The sequence below is a fragment of the Notothenia rossii genome (assembly GCF_949606895.1).
Source record: "Notothenia rossii genome assembly, chromosome: 6".
Taxonomy (NCBI): Eukaryota; Metazoa; Chordata; class Actinopteri; order Perciformes; family Nototheniidae; genus Notothenia; species Notothenia rossii.
This window is the reverse complement of record NC_136909.1, coordinates 48,164,103-48,185,773: the sequence shown is the minus strand read 5'-3', so window position 1 is coordinate 48,185,773 and position 21,671 is coordinate 48,164,103. Positions and strand designations below refer to the sequence as shown.

Sequence of the window (21,671 nt, the reverse complement as noted above, 5' to 3'; positions counted from 1 at the left end):
TGTCCGATAGGTACTGGGGGGCATGGGCATGGAGGGACTTGTAAGTAAGGAGGAGGACTTTGTAGGTGATGCGAGACTTGACCGGCAACCAGTGGAGGTGGATGAGGGTGGGAGTGATGTGCTGCCACAGCTTTGTATGTGTGAGTACCCTAGCAGCACAGTTTTGGACATACTGGAGCCTGTCCAGGGTTTTGCTGGGAACTCCAAACAGGAGAGCATTGCAGTAGTCCAAGCAAGAGGTGACAAACGCATGGACTAGGGTTTTGGCAACCGACTCCGAGAGTGACGGTCGGAGTCTTGTAATGTTCCTTAGATGGAAAAAGGCCAATTTGGTCACAGACTTGACGTGGGAGTGGAAGGAGAGGGTGTAGTCGAGGATGACACCCAGGTTGTGGGCTTCAGGAGATGGGGAGATGGAGCAGCCGTCAACCTCGAGGATGAAGTCACCAACCTTCTGGAGCAGCAGCCTTGGGTGCCACAACCATGAGCTCTGTTTTCCTGCTGTTCAGCTTAAGGTAGTTGGAAGACATCCATGCTTTGATGTCATGCAGGCAGTTGATGAGAGACTGAGGGGGAGCTGGGAGGATGGAGTGGTGCTGAGATAAAGTTGGTTATCATCAGCGTAACAGTGGAAATTGAGTCCAAGATGTCGGATGATCTGGCCGAGAGGGAGCATGTAAATGGTGAACAGGAGGGGGCCAAGCACAGAGCCCTGGGGTACACCGTGGTGGACTGGGGCCGGGGGTGAATTTGAGCCGTTGATGGAGACAAACTGTTTCCTGTTATGGAGGTAGGATGTGAACCAAGACAGCGCTGTGCCAGTGATACCTAGGAGGTCTGAGCCTACATTTTCCAATGTAGGCACAGAGCCCAGTGGAAGTCCAGTGTACAAGGAGAAAAGCACATGTTACTTATAACATTAATGACAGCAAAAATGATTAACTTGTTTATTTTTTATAAACGCAGGATTATATTAGAAATTACAGAAACAATACATTATATTTAATGAAATCAATGGAAGAATTTAAAAAGAAAAAAGTCACTAAACGTGTTTCGGGGTGGGCATTAATCGTGTGCACGGTGTATCTCACTGAGAGAATGAACCGATCACACATTTAGGTGTTTGCTCTTGTAAAGCTCACTTGTTTCATCTGTGCTATGAGTCCAGCCCTGCCTCTTGTGTTGGAGCTGTGCGCCAGGAAGGCCCTGACCGTGCATGGTAGGTGGAGATCAGTGTCAGTTTCCAACAACGGCTCTATATTTAGCGAGGGGACTGGGTGACCCCGTTTAACTGCAACACGTAGAGACACACTTCTCTGGACCCCAAACGCTTTCACCTGCTGGATCTTTCTCTTGCTTTGGTGTGTGTTGAACAGTAAAGGTGAGTTAGGAATGATTTATTTCCTATGGAGTTGCAGTATGCATTCGTTCCTTCTCGTCTTTATAGTGTGGTTTGTTTTATTTTACATTTACAGCACCCTGAAGCACCATGACAGGGTGGTGTACCACACGCTGCTTGGAGCTGATATCTGTCTTCCACTGACAATCCATCTGAAAAACAACTATGTGTCAGTCGGCGGTGCCAGCGGCCAGACTGGGCCTGAACAGTGCTGACCCGCTGGTGAGAGAGGCTTTTCTGATGGCTCATGACTACATAGACTATATAACCACAGGGGGGGGCCGATGGCACCATGGGTCCTGCCCCCACATCCTGCTCCAGAGCGCTGCGCCATGCTGGAGACGAGCTCCTCACCCGCTTCCCCATCTTCTTCAGACGCTGCCTCGAGTCTTCCAGGATGTGACGGAGAAAACAGCCTGCCCCACGCTCTTGAGCATCCTGGACGAGCACTTCTTCGCCCCGGTGCCTGGGGGGGAGGCGCAGGGAGCTGGCCTGGAGCGCAGTGCTCTCAGTGTATGTGCTGGCAGGCCAGATGGCTCTACATTGCCATGAAAGGGGCATGGTGGTGGTCCTGCCTCAGCTGAAGGAGTGTGTGGGGGCGTATGTGGAGAGAGTCGTCTGCCCTGAGATACGAGATGGCGGAGGATGGGTAAAATAATACAAGCGGATTATTTAAACTTCATGTAGAGTTGGGTGAGGTACTTATCCATAATAGCACAGAGGCCATGTAATGTAGCTTAAATGCTGTGAATGGGCGCAGCAGCAAAACATATCATATCAATATCAGTGTACACTACATTTCTGGAACTTTTCTATATTGCTTGGCTACCACTGCCTTGATCCCTACCAGCTCCTTTTGGTGGCTCACCTACATGTCCCTGCTGCACCTGTTCTCAGCACTTAGCTTCCATGCAGTTGTGGCTGGACAGGCATACTGTGGGTGATATTCTGACTCAGAATAAGTACCTCATACAACCCCACTTTAAACAATGCACCTCTATTAATATCAGGAACATGTGAGAAAAGTATTTTAATGGTTTGAATCAATATCCTTTTAGTGCATAGTGTCGACCAAGCTCCAAAACATTGAATCTTCCCATGCGACTGAACTGGGTAGATTATTTCTTCAGAACCTTGTAAAAGCATACATCTCTATAGTTATTTTTTTAAATCAGAGAGTCTTGTAATTTACAATCTTCATGCCAGAACAAGTGAAGTAACTTTGGTAATTTTTCCAGAGATGAAAAATCTCAACCAGTCTTAGAGATTTTGGTTCCCTTCGAGATATAGAAAAGGCAAATCACGAGGCTCCTGTAATCTCACATTACATTGTGCTTTAATGATTTTTATAATGATATCAAAACATTAAGTGCAGGGCCCCTTTGGGATGTGCTCATGCTTTTTAGGTTTTCTGAAGTGAGTCTGGGCCCTACGGTAGTCTACACTTATATAAATAAAATGGCTTCCTGGGTTTGTTGAACACTTCAGAAGAAAGTGGAAATACTGATGGGCCGTCAAACCGAGATGTTTTCATTTCAACAAGTCCTCCAACTCATACGACCAAATGGGCCGATTGTTCAGGCCCTTATTACGACCAAATATGTCATTTGTTCAACCGCTTAATATGTCCTATAATTACGTTTTAAAGTTTTTGCCCTCTAGTGCTCCCGTTGAATGCTAACGTTACAGATGGTAGTTTATTCACAAATAACCCTCTCTGTAAAATCCTAAATTGTAGGATAGTTTGGCCATTAAAACACTTTTTGATTAGATTTCTAGCGAGAAGTGTATATTGTACTTTTAGAATCCACGTCCAGTCGATATGTATGATCTATAGTTTGATAGGTATTACGAAGATGGTTTGAGGTGTGCGGCAGCCTCCATGTAAAGTTACGGGTTGAAAACAGTATTTCCGGTCTCGACGTTTTCATGATAAAACCAATGATCAAATGATTTAACAGTGATATCTGCAGTACTCATCAACTAAAAAACATCAGTTTATCCTTCTTAATTATACAACATTTATTGGTTTAAATTGTGTACAATGCTTTTGTGTTTTTCCCATAGGTTTTTCTCTTTCGATTCTGAGAGACACCTTTCTTTTTTCAGAGGTTTTGATAGGCTAAAACATTGCCGCAATGCATGTCGGGATATGGTGTTTATCCGATATGAAATCGGAAAAACTTTTTTTTTAAATAGAATAATACTTAGTGTTCTTTTCTCTTTGGAAGTCATCACATAACGGCATTGTAATACACGGTTTGGTTGCATTACTTATTACATATCTGCCGTAGATATTTATTTATAGAGCCCTGATGAGAAGACCTTTTGACAAACTGTAAGAAATGCCGCCAAAACTGAATACGTGACGTGGATCATTAATATATCAACAATTAAACAACATCTTCCATTTCTTTTCACACAATACGTCTCCTTGCAGTATCAACACTAATTCAGCTGACTTTTATATTTGATCCAATTGGTAGATAGGTTAAATTTACACCATAACAGTGCACAGCTGATAGAAAGGGATTTTTTTGTAGTTTTTAAAGATATTATTTACTGAACTACGTTTCCAACTCCTCATGCAGTTGACTGTTACAGGTCTATGCAGGTTCATGGTACAATGCATAAGCTTCAAATTGAGAGACTGAAACTCTATTTTCCTTTACCGTTCTGTTTTAATTTCGCAATAAAGTTAATATTCATATTATGTTTGATATTATTATGTTTTATTAACTACACCACTGGTTTTTTAACCAGCACCGCCTAGTGGTTAAAGCACGTTATTGAATATAGTTGTTGAATACGTTTTATTTGATGAAAACATTTAAATATTAAGAGTAGCCTACATAGAAAATTGGGGGAAAGTAGAAGGTCAATGATAGAAATATAGAATAGAGAATATCAAGAAGATACTGTAGTGATCACTACAATAAAACTGTTTAGTGCAGGACCTCCAAAGATATTAACAGGAGGATGTGCAAAACAGACAAACTAATAAGGCTTTATTTAAACATTAAAGAATACTTTAAGTTAAGGTCTTCTTTTGAATAAGAAAAAAACGTTGGGGTTATCCAAAGATAAATATGAAGTCTGACACGTTCTTAACTTTACGTCCAATATATTGCATAGTATATTTTGGCACTTGACAATCACCTTCCCTGAATTTGACTCAGGTGTAACTAAAGTCTGATTTAAGGGTTGTTTATATTTCACATCATTAATCAGAATCTGCAAAGTAACTAAAATACATGTAGTGGAGTAAAAATAGCAGGTTAACCTCTGAATTGTAGTGGAGTAGAACAAAGTATATGCTGCTGTAACAAAAACATTTCCCAACTCGGGATCAATAAAGTATATCTTAACTTATCTTAAGATGATCGATGGGTACTGCCATATTTGCAAAATGTGACTCTGAACCTTGACAAGTGCATGTTTCAGGCTTATCAATGAACAACAGGAGGGGTCACAGACATAAGACCAGCTGTTAAATAAAGCTCTTCTGACCTTAGGTGTCATGTGGGTATATTAATTCACCCATTTATTAATTGTATGTTTTAAATTTGATAACACCACTGTGTTTCGTATCCCCTAAACCTCCAGGGTGTACACAGTTTAAAGTGTGTTTACAGCATGTTACAGCAGTGTGTACAGTGTTTAAACTCCGAAAAAACAATTTGGTTCTCTGAATTGAAGGTTAAAAACACAAAAGCATTCTACACAATTTAAACCAATCAATATTGTGTAATTAACAAGGATAAACTGATGTTTTTTAGTGGACGAGTAAAGCAGATATCACTGTGTAATCATTTGACAGTGAGGGGAACGTATCCGGTTTTATTATGAAAACTTTGAGACCTGAAAAACAGTTTTCACCCACGCTACCCACGCTAACTTTATATGGAAGCTGCACACGTTCTCCTGGCGAGACCTCAAATCATCTTCGTAATATCTATCAAACTATAGATCCTACACATCGACTGGACGTGGATTCTAAGAGTACAATATACTAGGGATGTAACGATACCAAAAACTCACGGTACGATAATATCGCGATAACAAGTCCACGTTACGGTATTTATCGCGATATTGAATAATAAAGGGAAGGAAAAAAAAATCATTCATGTTTTTTTTCAATAAAACATTTTTTTACTCAGAAAATGTTTTTTTATTACATAATAAATCTGATTTTTACAGCATTTTTGTAGGATAGCAGTATTTTAAAGTGTCAAAAACAAAGTGACGGTAACAGACTGGAACAAGAAAACCAGTGTTTTTGTACCTACTATTACTACCAAACAAAGTAAGCATTTTCTTTATGCCACTGCATCTCACAAATAAACAAGGACATTTAATAATCAGACCCTGCAATAAAATAAATCAAGTTTCACTTTAGTTTTTCAAGTAACTCAACTCAAACTCACTAGTCACTCACTCAGCATCATCAGACAGGTTTTTAGGAATATGAGAATGTCCATATTTCGAGGTATTTATAAACTGGGATGTTTGGGCATATCCCATGCTCTGGAAAAAACTCTCTCACTTGGTACTGATGTTGCTGGGACAGCAGTGGTCGTGTTAACCGAATATTTTATTTAAAAATGACGGAAAAATCTGAAAGCAGTCTGTCATTTTGACAGATTAGAACAAACTCGGAACAGCCCCAACGTTTCCCCGCAGCCAGGCTCTGGTGTTATGCCGTGTTATGCATGCCCTCCAAAAGGAAATGATATAGTTTCCAAACCGTACTTTGCCATACAGATCAATAAAGGTCTGGGAGGTTTTGGTTTACGATGTGCGCGTCCCGCGAGGTGCATGCACACACGGCATAACACCGCCCCCCCCCCACCCCCGTTGATAGTTCACGAGCATGCTCTATCGTGAACTGTTCAGACCCGACGGGTAATAAGGGATTATGACGGATATTTTACGATCCTGTCTGTCAAAATGACGGACAGCGAAAAAGTCTAACGCCAGGCTTATTGACATTGCGAGATATAAATATATGGTTCTCTAAGTGTGTAAATGTAGCCCTGTAAATACGATGTCCTTTTGTATTATCTGTTGTTTTATTGTCATGTTGTAACCTACTTGCTGCCATGTTGGACAGGTCTTTCTTGAAAAAGAGATCGATGATCTCAATGGGACCACCTGGTTAAATAAAGATTTTTTTTTTTTTAAAGTGTTTTTTAAAAAAAACACTTTTTTTAAATTAATTTTTAGATTTTCAGTCTCACGACGGTATTGGGAAGTTTATTTACCGCGATACCGCGATATTCGGTATATCGTTACATCCCTACAATATACACTTCTCGCAAGAAATCAAATCGAAAAGCATTTTAATGGCCAAACTATTCCACAATTTAGGATTTTCCAGGAGGGTTATTTGTGAATAAACGTCCCTCCGGAGCGTTTGCAATGAACGGGCCAGGAGCAAGTTGTTTCTTACACGACCCCTAGAGGTGCTCTAGTGGTCGTGTAAGAAACAACATACACTTTAAAACGTGTCTCTGGGTGGTAATAAGGGCTTGAACAATCGGCCTATATGGTCGTTTTTTGTAGGAGGACAGGCTGTTTCATTTAAAGGGTGTCTTTACAGTAACTGTTTGATAAAGGTGCAACGTGTCTAGCACACCCAAACATCCTCATTTCTACAGGCGCACCCTTATCTGAAAGAAGACACACTTCCATAGTGTTCGATGGAGGACGAGGACAGCTGTGTGGTTTGTAATGAGCCACTATTTGCATGTTCACAGAACCACTGCTGATCCAAATAAGTTCACGCCCAAGGCTGCACGCTATGTGAATGCTCTCTTATCCATGAAGCAGATCCTCCCTAAAACTGTTTTTAATGGGATCCTAATGTTGTATCCTTTGAACAGGAAACCCTAATATCGCTGTAAATATATTGGATTGAAATATGAACTCTCATTTGAAACTTTCGTCTATTCTGTTGCTTCTGACAGATTGGTTTTGTATCACGCTTTGGAGAGAAGCAGGGCCTGGAGGGCCAGGTGAAGAGAGGGTGCTACTGGACTCTGCTGGCGCTGGCTCTCAGCATCCTCACCTACTTCCTGTGGAAGAGAATGACTTAGCCAGCACTGCCACCTAGTGACCGTTCACACAAACTACAGGAATGAGCTGCCTGCCATCTGAAAGTCACTTAATTTCTCTTTTAAAATTGTGTAAAATCATGTCGATAATTTACAGAGGTGGGAAGTAACTAAGTACATTTACTCAAGAACAATTCTGAGATACTTGTACTTTACTTGAGTGTTTACATGTCTTCTACTCCACTACACTTCATAGGTAAATCATGTACTTTGACTCCCCTATGATTAATCCCAATTTGGGGAATGTTTTTGTTTAAGCAACGTGTAAACAATGCATTGCACACAATGTGAAGAGGAAAATGAGAACTAAATGAACAGACATAAGCATAAAATATAAAAAATCTCAAAATAGAAAATAAAAACAGAACTTTAACTTTAAAGTAAAATACATACATAATGACTGTGGAAGATATCAATCAGAAGACTGTCTGTCAAATATACACTATGCAGGGCCAATTACAGCTAACAAAATATAGTAGTATCATATTTATTGACATGGAGAGTGATCAATGTACCGTGTGAAAACACTATACTGTATACAGAGGGACAAATAATATTTCTTTTATGTAAAAATCCAGTTATCAAAGCAACATAGGAAACTATGGAGCTGTGTGCTCTCTGCTATCAGAGGTGAGTGTTGGAGAGTCAATGCAGCAGGAAGGACTTCCTGTACAGAGGAGCTGCAGAAGTATGTCGTTCTACATATATCTAATACCTTTAGTTACTTCACAGATGTGGATGAATAATGTGAAATATAATCAAGTGTTAAATCAGACTTTAGTTCCACCTGGAGTAAATCCACAAGCTACCCTGCAGTATACAAAGTCATTCAAACTAGCTACACCTTTACCAGCTTTGAGAACACTTTCATGATCAATCATTATAAAACATATCATATATAGTATTCTGAAATTGACCAATCTGAGTATTTTTAAAGTAGTTGATGATAATATTTTTCTACTTTTATTTGAGTAACATTTTGGATGCAGGATTTTTACTTGTAACAGAGTATTCCTACACTTATTTTACTCAAGTACAAGATCTGAGTACTTTTCCCACCTCTGGTAATTAACCTATATAAATCAGTATAATTCATTACTCCAGGGGATAAGGTATACTATCGTATATAAGTCTGTTTGGTGAATAACATCTAAGCCTTTGGAATAGTCATGAGGAAACCATTGTTTATGCTGCAGCATGTGAACTGTCATCTTGAATCTTTGTTCTTTTTAAACTGTCTTGTTCTGCTGGTTTACTTCCTTTATTAAAAAATGCATTTGTGTTACCCCTTTGTTCATACAGCCTATTTGAAACAACGTATGAAGGATTCAAGATACACAACATGACACAGCAGAATTACTTTGTACACAGTTTAACCTTTAACCTTTATTACCCGGAACAGCCAGAACACTGAAAGAATTTGGAAGATTACATTTTAAGCCAACATTAACAGCAGCAGAACAGTGAAAGAACATTACAGTTATAGCCAACATTAACAGCATGAACAATGCTGAAAGAAATTGCAACCGTACATTTTTCTCTTACATTAATTTAAAAGATTTTTGGAAACTGATATTTAGGCCAGATCTTCCTCCCCCTCCTCCTCGAACTCTCCCTCCTCCTCAGCAGTGGCATCCTGGTACTGCTGGTACTCTGAAACCAAGTCATTCATGTTGCTCTCTGCCTCAGTGAACTCCATTTCATCCATACCCTCACCGGTGTACCAGTGGAGGAAGGCCTTTCGCCTAAACATCGCTGTGAACTGCTCAGAGATGCGCTTGAACAGCTCCTGGATGGCCGTGCTGTTGCCGATGAAGGTGGCAGACATCTTGAGGCCACGGGGAGGAATGTCGCAGACAGCGGTCTTTACGTTGTTGGGGATCCATTCAACGAAGTAGCTGCTATTCTTGTTCTGCACGTTCAGCATCTGCTCGTCAACCTCCTTCATTGACATGCGGCCGCGGAAGATGGCAGCGACGGTGAGGTAGCGGCCGTGACGTGGGTCGCAGGCAGCCATCATGTTCTTGGCATCAAACATTTGCTGGGTGAGCTCGGGCACAGTGAGGGCGCGGTACTGCTGGCTGCCTCTGCTTGTGAGGGGGGCGAAGCCTGGCATGAAGAAGTGCAGACGGGGGAATGGCACCATGTTTACAGCAAGCTTACGCAGGTCAGCATTGAGCTGTCCAGGGAACCTGAGGCATGTGGTGACGCCACTCATGGTTGCAGAGACCAAGTGGTTCAGATCACCGTAAGAGGGAGTCGTGAGCTTGAGTGTGCGGAAACAGATGTCATACAGGGCTTCATTGTCAATGCAGAAGGTCTCATCTGTGTTTTCTACAAGCTGATGGACTGATAGTGTGGCGTTGTAGGGCTCAACAACTGTATCTGATACTTTGGGGGAAGGCACCACGCTGAAGGTGTTCATAATGCGGTCAGGGTACTCTTCACGGATTTTGCTGATGAGCAGGGTGCCCATTCCAGACCCTGTACCACCACCCAGGGAGTGTGTGAGCTGGAAGCCCTGAAGGCAGTCACAGCTCTCTGCCTCCTTCCTCACCACATCCAGGACAGAGTCCACCAGCTCTGCACCCTCTGTGTAGTGACCCTTCGCCCAGTTGTTGCCAGCCCCGCTCTGGCCTGCAAGACAATAATCATAAATGAAGATGCGGCACTGTGCAAACAATCAATTGCCATGCTCTGAACAAATCTAATACATATCACTCACCAAACACAAAGTTGTCTGGTCTGAAGATCTGGCCAAAAGGTCCAGACCTTACTGAGTCCATGGTGCCTGGCTCAAGATCAACCAGCACAGCACGGGGCACATATTTACCACCTAGAAACCACAGGTTAGAAGTAAGGGAAAATGGCCAAAATTAAGATTCAACATAAAATTCAATAAGAAATCATGGCTGTTTAGAAGTTACCTGAAGCCTCATTGTAGTAGACATTGATCCTGTCCAGCTGCAGGTCACTGTCACCGTGGTATGTACCAGTCGGGTCAATACCATGTTCATCACTAATCACCTCCCAAAACTATAGAACAGAAGCAAAAATGGTTAGTCATTACATCCAACAAAAGGACTTGGAACAACAGTTCACTCCTCATTAGTGCATTTTATTTACAGTTACGAGTTTATTTCACAGCCTGTTATAATTTTTGATAAATGGTAGTGGATTAAACTCTTTTCCCCGCCGGGCTGACTTCGACATGTGCCCTGATCCCCTATTGGCTGCAACTCCTGTGTTATGAAATTGAAAAAATGCAATAACTCTGCCTAATTCAAGCAAACGCCGGGCGCAGCTCAGTATGGCATAATCCAGTAGGCCTCAATTAGTCTGCGAAAAAGCACACGTCCGATCGTCCGGGACGTGTTATTTACAATATCGGAAAAGTACATCTTTCCATTGACATGTCCGACGGAAAAGTGACGTTTTTCGCCCATATTTATTGACAAATTATTGATAAATTCAGCTTACAAAAGGCAGAACTCATTCGCAAATTGTCCCTGTCCGCCATTGTTGTTTGCGACCGCTTTACGCTTCCTCCTTTGTAATGTGTGTCACTACCCGATCTGAAGCTCTGCCCGATCTTCAGTGCGCATGTGCGAGATGGTCCGCCATATTGGAGAACTCCGGACGGCAACCCAAGAAGGACACTTGACACAGTGGCTTTTGGCAAAGCTGAAAAATAAAACTCTAGAGAGATGAGTTATTGTTATTATAACGTGACTTCACTATTATTTAACAACTCTTTTTATTGGGTTCTTTTATTTGGGGTTAAGTACATTGTCAGAATAAGAGAGAAATGGATTTAACTTCTGTTAGACAGCTATCATACTGAATAAATATTTACTGTGAATGTATGCAAAAATGTATGGCATATAGTCGTAAAACCGTGGGAAAATGTCAAATACGATGCAGAAGAAGAAGATTCCAGTGGCCCCAAGAGGTCAACTAAAGGTTTATTTATTTTTCTAAGAAGGTTTGTACACATCATCCTCTCACAGTTGTAAAATGGTGTGTTCAGTTAACAAGGAAAACAATTTAAATAAATTCTGTCAGAAGATAGTGGATTAAGGGCATGAAAGGGTACTCTACAATTGATGTACTGATGGACCTGAAAAGGGGTATGTAAAATAATTTGGGAAAAAAACAAACATACAGGAGGGGTTTGAAAGGGGGTCTACATATTGACACTGACACTGTGCTAGGGCTACTACTAGTCTAGTGTATAATTCTTTTATAGCATGTTTCTTGCCAAATATGAACAAATAAACAATAACATGTTACCTTGGTTACGGTAACCCAGATTTTTGTATGCTTTATGTTGATATTTAATAATATTTAAAATAGGTGCAGCATGCACAAAGTATAACTACAAGTGAAACATGTATTCGGACAAGTAAATTGCCAAACTCACCTGTCCATGGACAAGTACTCTCTAAAAACGTTTACACTGAGACTGACCCGTTATAAATGTAACCAACATCAATTAAATAAAAAAAAAAACATGTTTTCACTACTAACATCATTGACGTTTTAATAAAACATTACTAGTTTGTGGTGCTTTTGTCTTTTTCAACAACAGTGCAGCATTTGTACGCATTGCAGTAACGGCTGCCAAACGAACAATGGTGATATAACGGTAAACGTTAACCGTAAGTATTTGAAAGCAACAGCCGGACAGACAGTTATTTATCTCAATCAAAACATTTGATAACATCTTAAACCATTTTTAAAGTTTTCATTCGTCAAGAAGTTCACATAATACTTCTCTTGATGCGTTATATTAAACATTTACATGCAATGTGCACAAAGTAGGGCCCATTAAATGTTCCAAGGGTTGGGTCAAAAATGGGATGGCTGTTAAATCGTTTTAATTCGTCAATACGTTGACATAATACCGCCCTTAACACGTTATATTAATAATTTAATTTCAATTTTCACAAGCAGCACAAAGCACCGGCTCCCAGAACAGAGAATAAGATATTTCTAAATGAAAATTATTCAATTTAGAAGAAAAAGGGCTAATTACAACCTTACTAACCTTAGCACCGATCTGGTTGCCGCATTGGCCGGCTTGGAGATGCACAATTTCCCTCATATTTCTTCCTGGATATTGGTTAGAGATCTCACAGACGACAACGCCCTTCTCTTTGTGCCAGCGCGGCGGCTCAAACATTGGTTTTATACAACAACAAGGCCCGCCCCTTTCTCACCAACTGGAATCTATTGGCAGATTTACGAACGCATCATTAAGAGACACATAATAACCTGATAATAACCAATAAAAGCTTTCAATGCGTCTCGGTGACAGCAGCTAAATGTACACATTGTTCCCTATTCTCTGGTACAGTTCATGATGAGATGATGTAGGGTTTTATCAGAACAAAAAGCTGCTTCTTCTATCTACATGATAATGTTGCATAAACAAAACTGCTCTCCAATAAACTGAATTCATAAATAGTCCATGCATGCATTCATGCCCAAGTAAAGACACCATTGGATACTGAAGAACAGTTGCATTTGGGTGTAAGTTAGATTAAATGCAGTCTATCAAAAAGAGCTTTGCAGTGCCCAGAAGGATTTTAGTATACAACATGGTTATAGTGCCTGCCAGGCCTATGCAAAACAGATGTGATGCACTGATAAGGTAACAATAAATAAGTAGTATAGAAATTATTTTACACAGAAACCAAACCTCTGTAGGGATATCTTGTAAAATGGTTTCTTCAAAGGTTTCCACCTGATTCAGCTGCTATAAGCCTACATCTTGTACAGAGCATCTCTGAATCATGGTTAATTATTAAGATAATGAATGACAAAACATTCAGTTTCAATGTAGCCTTTCATTTAAACATAACAATGTTCAGAAGTACAGGATTCTTGGAGACAATGTTTTGAAATTGTACTCTATTGTGGGTGGAAAGCAGAGTTGTGGAATGAGTGCTGATGGCTTGTTAATAGTTATTGGCTGCGTCGCCAGTGCTCCTATGTCTGCTGCCATGTCTTTGACAATTGGGGGAGTATCAATACCGGGTTGCTGTTGCTGTGACGATAAGCTTTCCTACTCGGTTTTGCAGACTTCTGGCCTTAGTTCAGGGATGCATATAAGCTTTAGATAGTCCTACCCAGTCTTCAGCACAGTATCAATGAATGCCATACATTTGTATGTAGATTAATTATTGCACAGACTGGTAAAGGCTTTCATTGGTGTATGAATAGTTATTCATGTAGTACATCTCTCGTAATTGTTTTAGTGTAAAAAAGAAAGAAAGTGTATTCAACAGCCTGGGCCTAGATATTCTTTACAGGAACACCACTGTCTGCTATGCTTCCCATACAGTATGTAGGTCATGCTCATAGTCTCCTCTGTGTGCGCATTGTAATCTGACACACAAAGGCCTCTGTTTGCAACATCACAGTGCTATGTCACAGAGAGGGTGAGTCAGGATACTTTCTGTAGCCATTCTCTGCAGTGGGCCTGGTCATTTTCAATTGCTTGCTGAAACTAAAGGGCAACATTTGACATGCATACACCGTCCACCAAGGTACAGCTGCTGAAGCCTTTAATTTGGATATTTTTTGGTTGTCTGAGTTCTGCATACAATTGCATATTAAAAAGCTAAAGTAGGCTAACGAACATGGTAAACTAGCCTGCTAATCATTAGCCTTGTCACTTACTTCACAGGTTAGGTTATCATTTAGTGTAATCGACTGCTGCGTCATACCTCACAGAGCAGTTTATTTTGTGGATCCAATGGAAAACTGATATTGCTTTTATTGAATAAGCCCTTGCAATGTTTACTCTGGGGTTGGCCTACAAAATGCAGCAGCACTGTACCACTTTATGTGGATGCATGAACTCAGTACCAACTAACTTGACCTGACTAACATGTCAGCTTATTTCAGTAATAACAGTGACTGAGCCAAACAGGATGAAAGGACAGCCCCAGGACTTTGTGCATATCTCTTTGTTCCTCTTCAGTCTTTTGACTTGTGCTATTATTCATTAATAATTCATAGATCATTTTCTTTAGGGGGATGAAGGGCATTGAGTGCTTTGTGCTGACAGCTTGAGCATATCAGCTGTAGCTTAATGCATGAATACCTGGGAGGAGATTTTGCCATTTTATGCTTTGTCTTTGTCTTAGTACAGTACTTCATGATGGAGCTTCTCCTACAGTGTGCTAACAGTGATTACGGTACCACACCCTGTATCTCTGAAGCCCTGTTGAAGCAGTGCTGTCTCCCATGACTCAGCATCTTTCGAAACACTGCAGCACTCAGCCTAAAGCACCTAGATCAATATCACAGAGAGGAAACAGATGTTGCTGGGTGTCACACTACAATATACAGATGTCACATACAGATGTCAAACTACAATATGACGTTACAATGCTTTACCACAAATCACTGTGATGTCACTGATGTCATTTGGACAGAACAACAAACACAGAAACTGTCACCGTCAATAGATGATTTGTGGGAGATTCTTCTTGAAAGAATGCCCTTGATTTTTCATTTGCTGATTCTCAGTTGTGCACTGTCCTGAATGTTAAAAAAACTAACAAAAATACAACAAAACATGAAACAAATGGACCACAAAATGGTTCATTCATATTTCAGGGGGACAGCTTTAGATAATTATTAGATATTAGATGTTCCAAATGCTGGAAGCACGAAGTATATAAGAAAATGAACTGTGTAATAATATAGAACAGTTAAAAGTGGGGTATGTAATTTATTTCAGAAACACTTTTTGTTCTATTCCATGGAATGCTCTTAACATCCCGATAGCAATGAATATATGAAATGCTTGGACAATAAATACATAAAAAAATGTCATCTGTGGAAGCCGTACTGTAAAAAGCACGACCAATCATTCTAAAATAACTGGATGGCCTACCTGCCTGTCAGCCTTCCATCTGTGCACAAACTTATCTCGTGCCTTCATTGGTCATGTGTTTGTTGGAGGAGGGGCTCTGTAAGGAAGTGGCAGATTTTTTCCGGTTGTGTATTTTCAAATTCTAGTGCACTCGAGCTGGTTTCTCCAAAATTACCTACCCCACCTTTAAGTATGAAAATTATAAACTATCCCTTACATTCATTGAAAGAAACACAATGCGTCAGCTGGGGGAATAGTTGACTGGTCCTATGAATATTGTGGGGATGGACAGGGGGCCGGACAGTTGTCAGACTGGAGCAGCTGGGCTCATGTAGAAACACTGATTCACTCTCAGATCAGGTTACTGCCGCAGCATTCAGCCAGGCTTACATTCTGCTGCAAACCTAAACCCTTTGAGGCCATAGACACGATACAAATCAAAATGTGTCAGGCAATGTGTTTGTCTGACTGCAGGTTACACCCTGGTGTTGTAAAATATGCTGGAAAATACAAAGGCTCAGCTGAGAAAGAAGCAAAACACAAATACTTTCAACAGAGATGAAGCCTTATTTGATTTTTTTCTGAAGAGTATTTAGAGATACATGCGATGCTCTTACTCCATTCTAACCACTAGCATACAAAACAAAAATATATGTAAAAAGAAAAGACATAAATTTGACTTTTTACATTTACACAAAATGTTTGTCTGCCATAGGATCCATTTCCTTTGTAATGCTGCATGGACTGCATTCTATAACTATTGTCCAGGGTATGCGACCTCTCAGAGTCAGCATCACCAATTCACAAATACTTTTAATGTTGAGTACATTCTCTCTGGGTTAAAAAAATCGAAAAAGGACAAATTTGATATTACAATTCCTCATTACCTAAGATAATACAAAGGTATAGTGGAATATCTGCATTTATATTATGTGGGCTTATTAGGTGAAATGATCACCCTAAAGCAATATGATTCAGGCATGGCCACCTATCCATCAGTTCCCCTCTTATCTCACTGTGGTTGTAGGCCAATGCTTTTGGGCGGAATATACGAATAAGAAATGAGAGCCTCCCACAGAGAATCATAAATGTAAATTAACAAAATAAACCTGTACTGAATAAACTGCATTGCATGTTTGGAGAACGCATTATGCTATAGTTCACAAGATACATACATATCTTATGTATATGTATTTGCTTTCTTTTTCCATCCTTGAAAAACAACATTTCTTGTGTGCTTTTTTATAAATGTTTACCCCTTAGGGGAATTCATCCACAAAAACACACTGGACGCTGCACTAGGTCAGAAACCAGAGGAGACTGTGAGGTCCACCGCAGAAGGACAACTTTTGAACAAAATGTCCTCTTCATTAAAGGCAGCTCATTGTAGAATAGCCTCCCAACTGAGATACGGGATTGTCCCACTCTCAATAGCTTCAAAGGTCAACTCAAAGAATGGTTAAGAAACAAACAGACGTGCCATCACCGCTAAATGCACTTTAACACAGGGGTGTCTCCTCTTGCCCTTTATGTAGCTCTTGTATCTTCTCTTGCACTTTATATGTCGTTGCTGCTACATTGTACTGTCATGTGGTAAATACTTGTGTATGCTGCTCTTGCTCTTTTTGAATATCATGTATTTTGTTTTTGCTATGTTTATAAATGTCATGTTCTTAAATGTTTTATGTGAGGGACAGCGGATGGAAATTAGCTCAAAGCTAAAATATCAACAGTCTCACTCCTTGAATGTCCAGGATCAATGCTTGGTCAGGGTCCTTTGGCGTGCAGTTGTAACGCACCGAGTCTCCTTCAGCTTCGTAAAGGGACGCAAAGAGCTTTCAACTCATAGCAATATATTCCCATCTGCGGCGGGATTTTACGCTCATGGAAGCAAGGCATTCGTTTGTGTCGGCTGCCCTTGAATGCAATGTGAGCGTTTTCCCATTGGATAACGGAGGATTTTACACCCGGAAGTAAGTATTCTCTTTACTGTGGATTGATTTGACAGTAATATCTGCACTACTCATCAACTCAAAAACACCAGATTACCTTTGTTAATTAAACAACATTGATTTGTTTAAATTGTGTACAATGCTTTTGTATTTTCCCCCTTAAATTCAGAGAAACAATTATTTTTTCAGAGTTTATGATGGCAGAAGACACTAAACTACCCAGAATCCTCAGCTATCGTTTGGGACTACACCATGTGCTCTGTTTGACAAACCCCGTGATTAGTCCTCAAACTCTGTGATTGGTTGACCTCCAACTGCATTCCATGTGAAAAAAACGTTTCGTAAAAGATAAAATCATACTTTACTCAGCAGTCCTTGCTTTACTCTTTGAAAGTCATCACATGAATGTATTGTAATAAATGGTTCGGCTGCATTAAATATATTACACATCTGTCGTAGTTCTTTATTTATCTACAGAGTTCGGGCCTCAGAATAGACCGGAAACTATTCTTTTACTTTTCTGTTTTAATCTCACAATAAAGTTAGTAGTAATATTTTGTATTGATATTATTGTTTTTTATTAACTACTAGACCGCTGGGTCATGTTAAGACCATCTTTTCAGTGTTGCTGTGAGTTTTTTCCATCGCTTTTGTGTTACAAATAACAATAACTAAATATGTCCGTCGTAAACTAAACCAGAAACAGCAGTATATTTTATTTTGTTAACACTGTAAACTTTTCAGCTTTTGAACCCAAACCACCTACTGGTTAAAGCACGTTATTACACGTTTAGAGTAATGCAATGCAGGTAGATTGTGTTGCTTTTTAATGACTGTTTAAAATGCCTTTATCTTAATGTCTTTCATTTTTGTAAAGCACTTTTGAATGTGTTATATTTTATGAAAACATTTACATATTAAGTACATACAAAATAGGAGGAAAGTAGAAGGTCAATGATAGAAATATAGAATAGAACATATCAAGAAGATACTGTCAATGATATCTAGAATAAAACAGTTTAGTGCCGGATGTACAAAGATATTAATAGGAGGATGTGCAAAACAGACAAACTTATTAGGCTTTATTAAAAAATTAAATAATACTTTAGGTTAAGGTCTTCTTTTAAATACATGTAATCAAAAAGCTTTGGGGGTATCTGATAAATATTAAGCCTGACAAAGTGCTTAACGTTTAATATATTACATGGTTTGTTTTGGGACTTGACTATCAACTTTCCTGCAATGTTAACTATGTTGAAGCACTTATTTTAACCGACATTTTACATATTTATTATACTCTTATAAGATGTATGTAGATAGTATAAGAAATGTGCAGAATATGACAGTTTAATGGTGGAGGTACACACATATTGATAGATGTCTTGTTGAGGAACCTGTGACCCAAATTTTTCATTCATTGCATAACTACACCGTAGTTGTTTATATATTTCAATAAACCTTTGAAAATCTTGAAAGGGATGTGCAAAATAGCCATTATATACAGTTTTTAATGAACGATTAGTGTTGGGGAATCTTATGTTGTGTTTGTGCCGGAGCCGCTTCATCCAAAAACAGCACTCCGGTTAGAGAGTAGATGCGGAGACAGGGAATACAGTCTTTGGACTTTATTTCAGCTTGAATGCTTCTTACAACAGCTGTAGCAGTATTGAATGATGAATGAATGGTTGAATGGAGATTGATGAATGAATGTAGAATAATTGAATGGTTTCTGCAAAATACACAGAAATAGAAATAATATTCACATTACAATAACTAACCAGACTCTGGTTATTAATAATAAGCAACAGCAATTCCAATTGAGGCTAAAACACATTAGACACGTTGCAAACACACATGGCTAATCAAGGCTAAGTTAGCATCTCATCCACACACTATCACTGAATAGCTTAGCTTAGCTAACTAGCTAGCGGTAGCATCAGCTCCATTTCTGAACAGCATAACAGATAAAAACGGGACATCAATAGACTAATTAACACACTGACTCAGCAGGACACTACACACAATCTCATAACATTACCTACACTAAAAATGTGCATATATGCTCACATTCTTCACGAACGCATTCTCTCTTTGATGGTAATTATGTAGGTGACGATGCGACCGCAATAATGTCGTGTCATCAAACGCACATGGTAAACAGCTCGAGGACCCGTAGCTGCGCTACTTAGCTGTCCCCAAATGTGCCTGACCAAAAAACACAAACGATACAACGCAGACCAATGAAAACAAGGGGAATTTACAAAAATTAGAGAATAACGAGTAATGAATATGCTTTATACGGATCTGCAGATACATTTTTTGTAGGGCTGTCAGTCGATTAAAATATTTAATCGCGATTAATCGCATGAATGTCCATAGTTAATCGCAAATTAATCGCACATTTTTTATCTGTTCTAAATGTGCCTTAGAGGAATATTTTTCAAGTTTGTAATACTCTTATCAACATATAAGTGGTGTAAACTGTGTTCATTATTCTCCCGTCCAGGAGAGAAGCTTTAAAAGGAGACTAAATGGAATCTCTGTGAAAGTTCAATTGGGTACTTTAATTAAAAAAGGCGCGGGAGATAGCATGATATTAGCATGATATTGTTCAGTCAGACAAACAGCTGTGATCCGCTCCTCGTTAGGGAAGAGAAGAGGCCGATCTCTCCTCCGGTGCTGTTATAGACAAGTTTACGCGACAAACCACGGGTAGCGCCATAACCCTACACAAATGCACTTCATTTCCGCCGGAAGTCTTTTGCACAGCGTCTGTCGGTGTAAACCGATGTAAACAGTCAGACGGGCACTGGTGTAAACACAGCGATTTCGATGCTAACAGTGATGCTAGCTTGGGAACACGATTCTACTTCTTTGACTGGAGATGGCGTTACTCTCCCCCACCCGAATTCAGTGCAAAACTGGGAGGATAACATGACGACGTGGCCCAGCATAAAACCAAAATAAACTGCCTTATTTAGGTCATGCCCACAGGAGCCAACAGTTGTCTGTTGTTTACATAATGCACAATTTACATGATCTCTTTATTGAAGAGTTTATCGCCGGCCACTAGAGGGCAGTGTCACTGCTGTCGCTGCCCGGTTATGCCGTGCTCTGACCCGGAAGTGCCGAGCGGCCATTTTAGTTCAAACATTGTTCATGCACTCCGCCTCGAGTTGAGACGTTCGTCCACTCATTCATGTAAGACTGTTTCCACTATTATATTATACCATATATTATACTATATATATATTATACTATTATACTACTATACTCTGTTTCGTGGTATATATTTGTGTTGATTGAATTGCATGGATGTAATACTTTGTCAGCTTATCTTGCTGCATTATTCTGTTTTAGGGTGTCGTCATCCTTGTCAATAAATCACCGAAACTGACATTGAGGAGTGTGTTTCTTCATTTATGCTGTGCAATATTTCATATGTGCCTGTACTGTTTGAGTGAAAATAAAGTTTGATGTAATTTAATTTCATTATTGCACTGTTATTGCATTATTGCATTTCATATGTTCCTTAGAGTGCTACAATTTCTTTTAACACAGTTCATCATTCATATTAAGCTCATACTGTACATAAATAACACTGAATTAATTAATTGTTTCGAGGAAACTAAAGAAATGGCTTCAACAAGAAAGGTCACATGTTTAATCCTAACAGGTATTACAAATTAAAATATAAAAGCAGCCCACACAATTACATCACTATGAAAATATTCATATATAATATTAAAAAATACAATGCATGCAGTATTTGTTGTGTTTATCTGTATTTAATGAACAACATGGCTGGGTGCTGGGTGCTGGTTTGTGGTCGTAGCACTCTCTATCTAACCACTCGTTCAGGTGCTTTCTCGAGTGATTGCAACCAACTACCGCACACGTAGTTCCCGAACCACTTTTCTTCATGTTGTAATTGTTATATCCTCTTTGTCTCTGCGATATCAGTGCTTTGTCGGCACAACGGAGCTAGCTAGCAAAACAAACCCAGTCCGCCAAAACGGAAGTGCATTGCATCGAAGGGAGGAGTTCAGGATGTAGAGCGGAAACGGCTCAATAACTTGTGTATATATCCTCTGCTGGCTCCTCCCCGCCAGCCGGCTCGCCTCGTCTCCAATGTCCGTTGTTGCATTTAAACAGAGGATTGGTTCTTTTCACATTCAATATATGCTTAACACGCCTTTTCTCCTCATATTCTCTTTCATCACTTTTCATTTAACACATTCTAAACGCTGTAATCAATACTCTAAAAAATAATTCTCGGCTCGTTTGGTTTCCGGTCATTCCGGATGTTGTCA

At 39.7% G+C, this 21,671-nt stretch overlaps 2 protein-coding genes across 3 annotated transcripts; one reads left to right on the top strand and one right to left on the bottom strand.

Annotated features, from left to right (window-relative positions):
* The first annotated feature begins 1,259 nt into the window (after nucleotides 1-1,259).
* On the top strand, nucleotides 1,260-8,800 carry bcl2l16 (BCL2 like 16). The gene is given in 6 exon segments (XM_079689558.1): nucleotides 1,260-1,381; nucleotides 1,476-1,674; nucleotides 1,676-1,776; nucleotides 1,779-1,852; nucleotides 1,854-2,048; nucleotides 7,369-8,800. Coding segments are annotated over 5 exon segments (609 nt in total). The 5' UTR covers nucleotides 1,260-1,381; nucleotides 1,476-1,564; the 3' UTR covers nucleotides 7,498-8,800.
* A 71-nt stretch (nucleotides 8,801-8,871) lies between these two features.
* LOC307044385 (tubulin beta-1 chain-like) lies at nucleotides 8,872-12,692 on the bottom strand. Of its 2 annotated transcripts, none has more exons than XM_079689556.1 (4): nucleotides 12,566-12,692; nucleotides 10,443-10,551; nucleotides 10,241-10,351; nucleotides 8,872-10,152 (listed from the first exon to the last, which is right to left on the bottom strand). In XM_079689556.1, the coding sequence occupies exons 1-4, from the start codon at nucleotides 12,620-12,622 to the stop codon at nucleotides 9,092-9,094; spliced, it is 1,338 nt and encodes a 445-aa protein (XP_079545682.1). In that variant the 5' UTR covers nucleotides 12,623-12,692; the 3' UTR covers nucleotides 8,872-9,091. The 2 variants fall into 2 exon arrangements, with proteins under 2 accessions (XP_079545682.1, XP_079545683.1); XM_079689557.1 differs by lacking the exon at nucleotides 12,566-12,692 and adding an exon at nucleotides 10,996-11,923.
* Nucleotides 12,693-21,671: the final 8,979 nt, after the last annotated feature.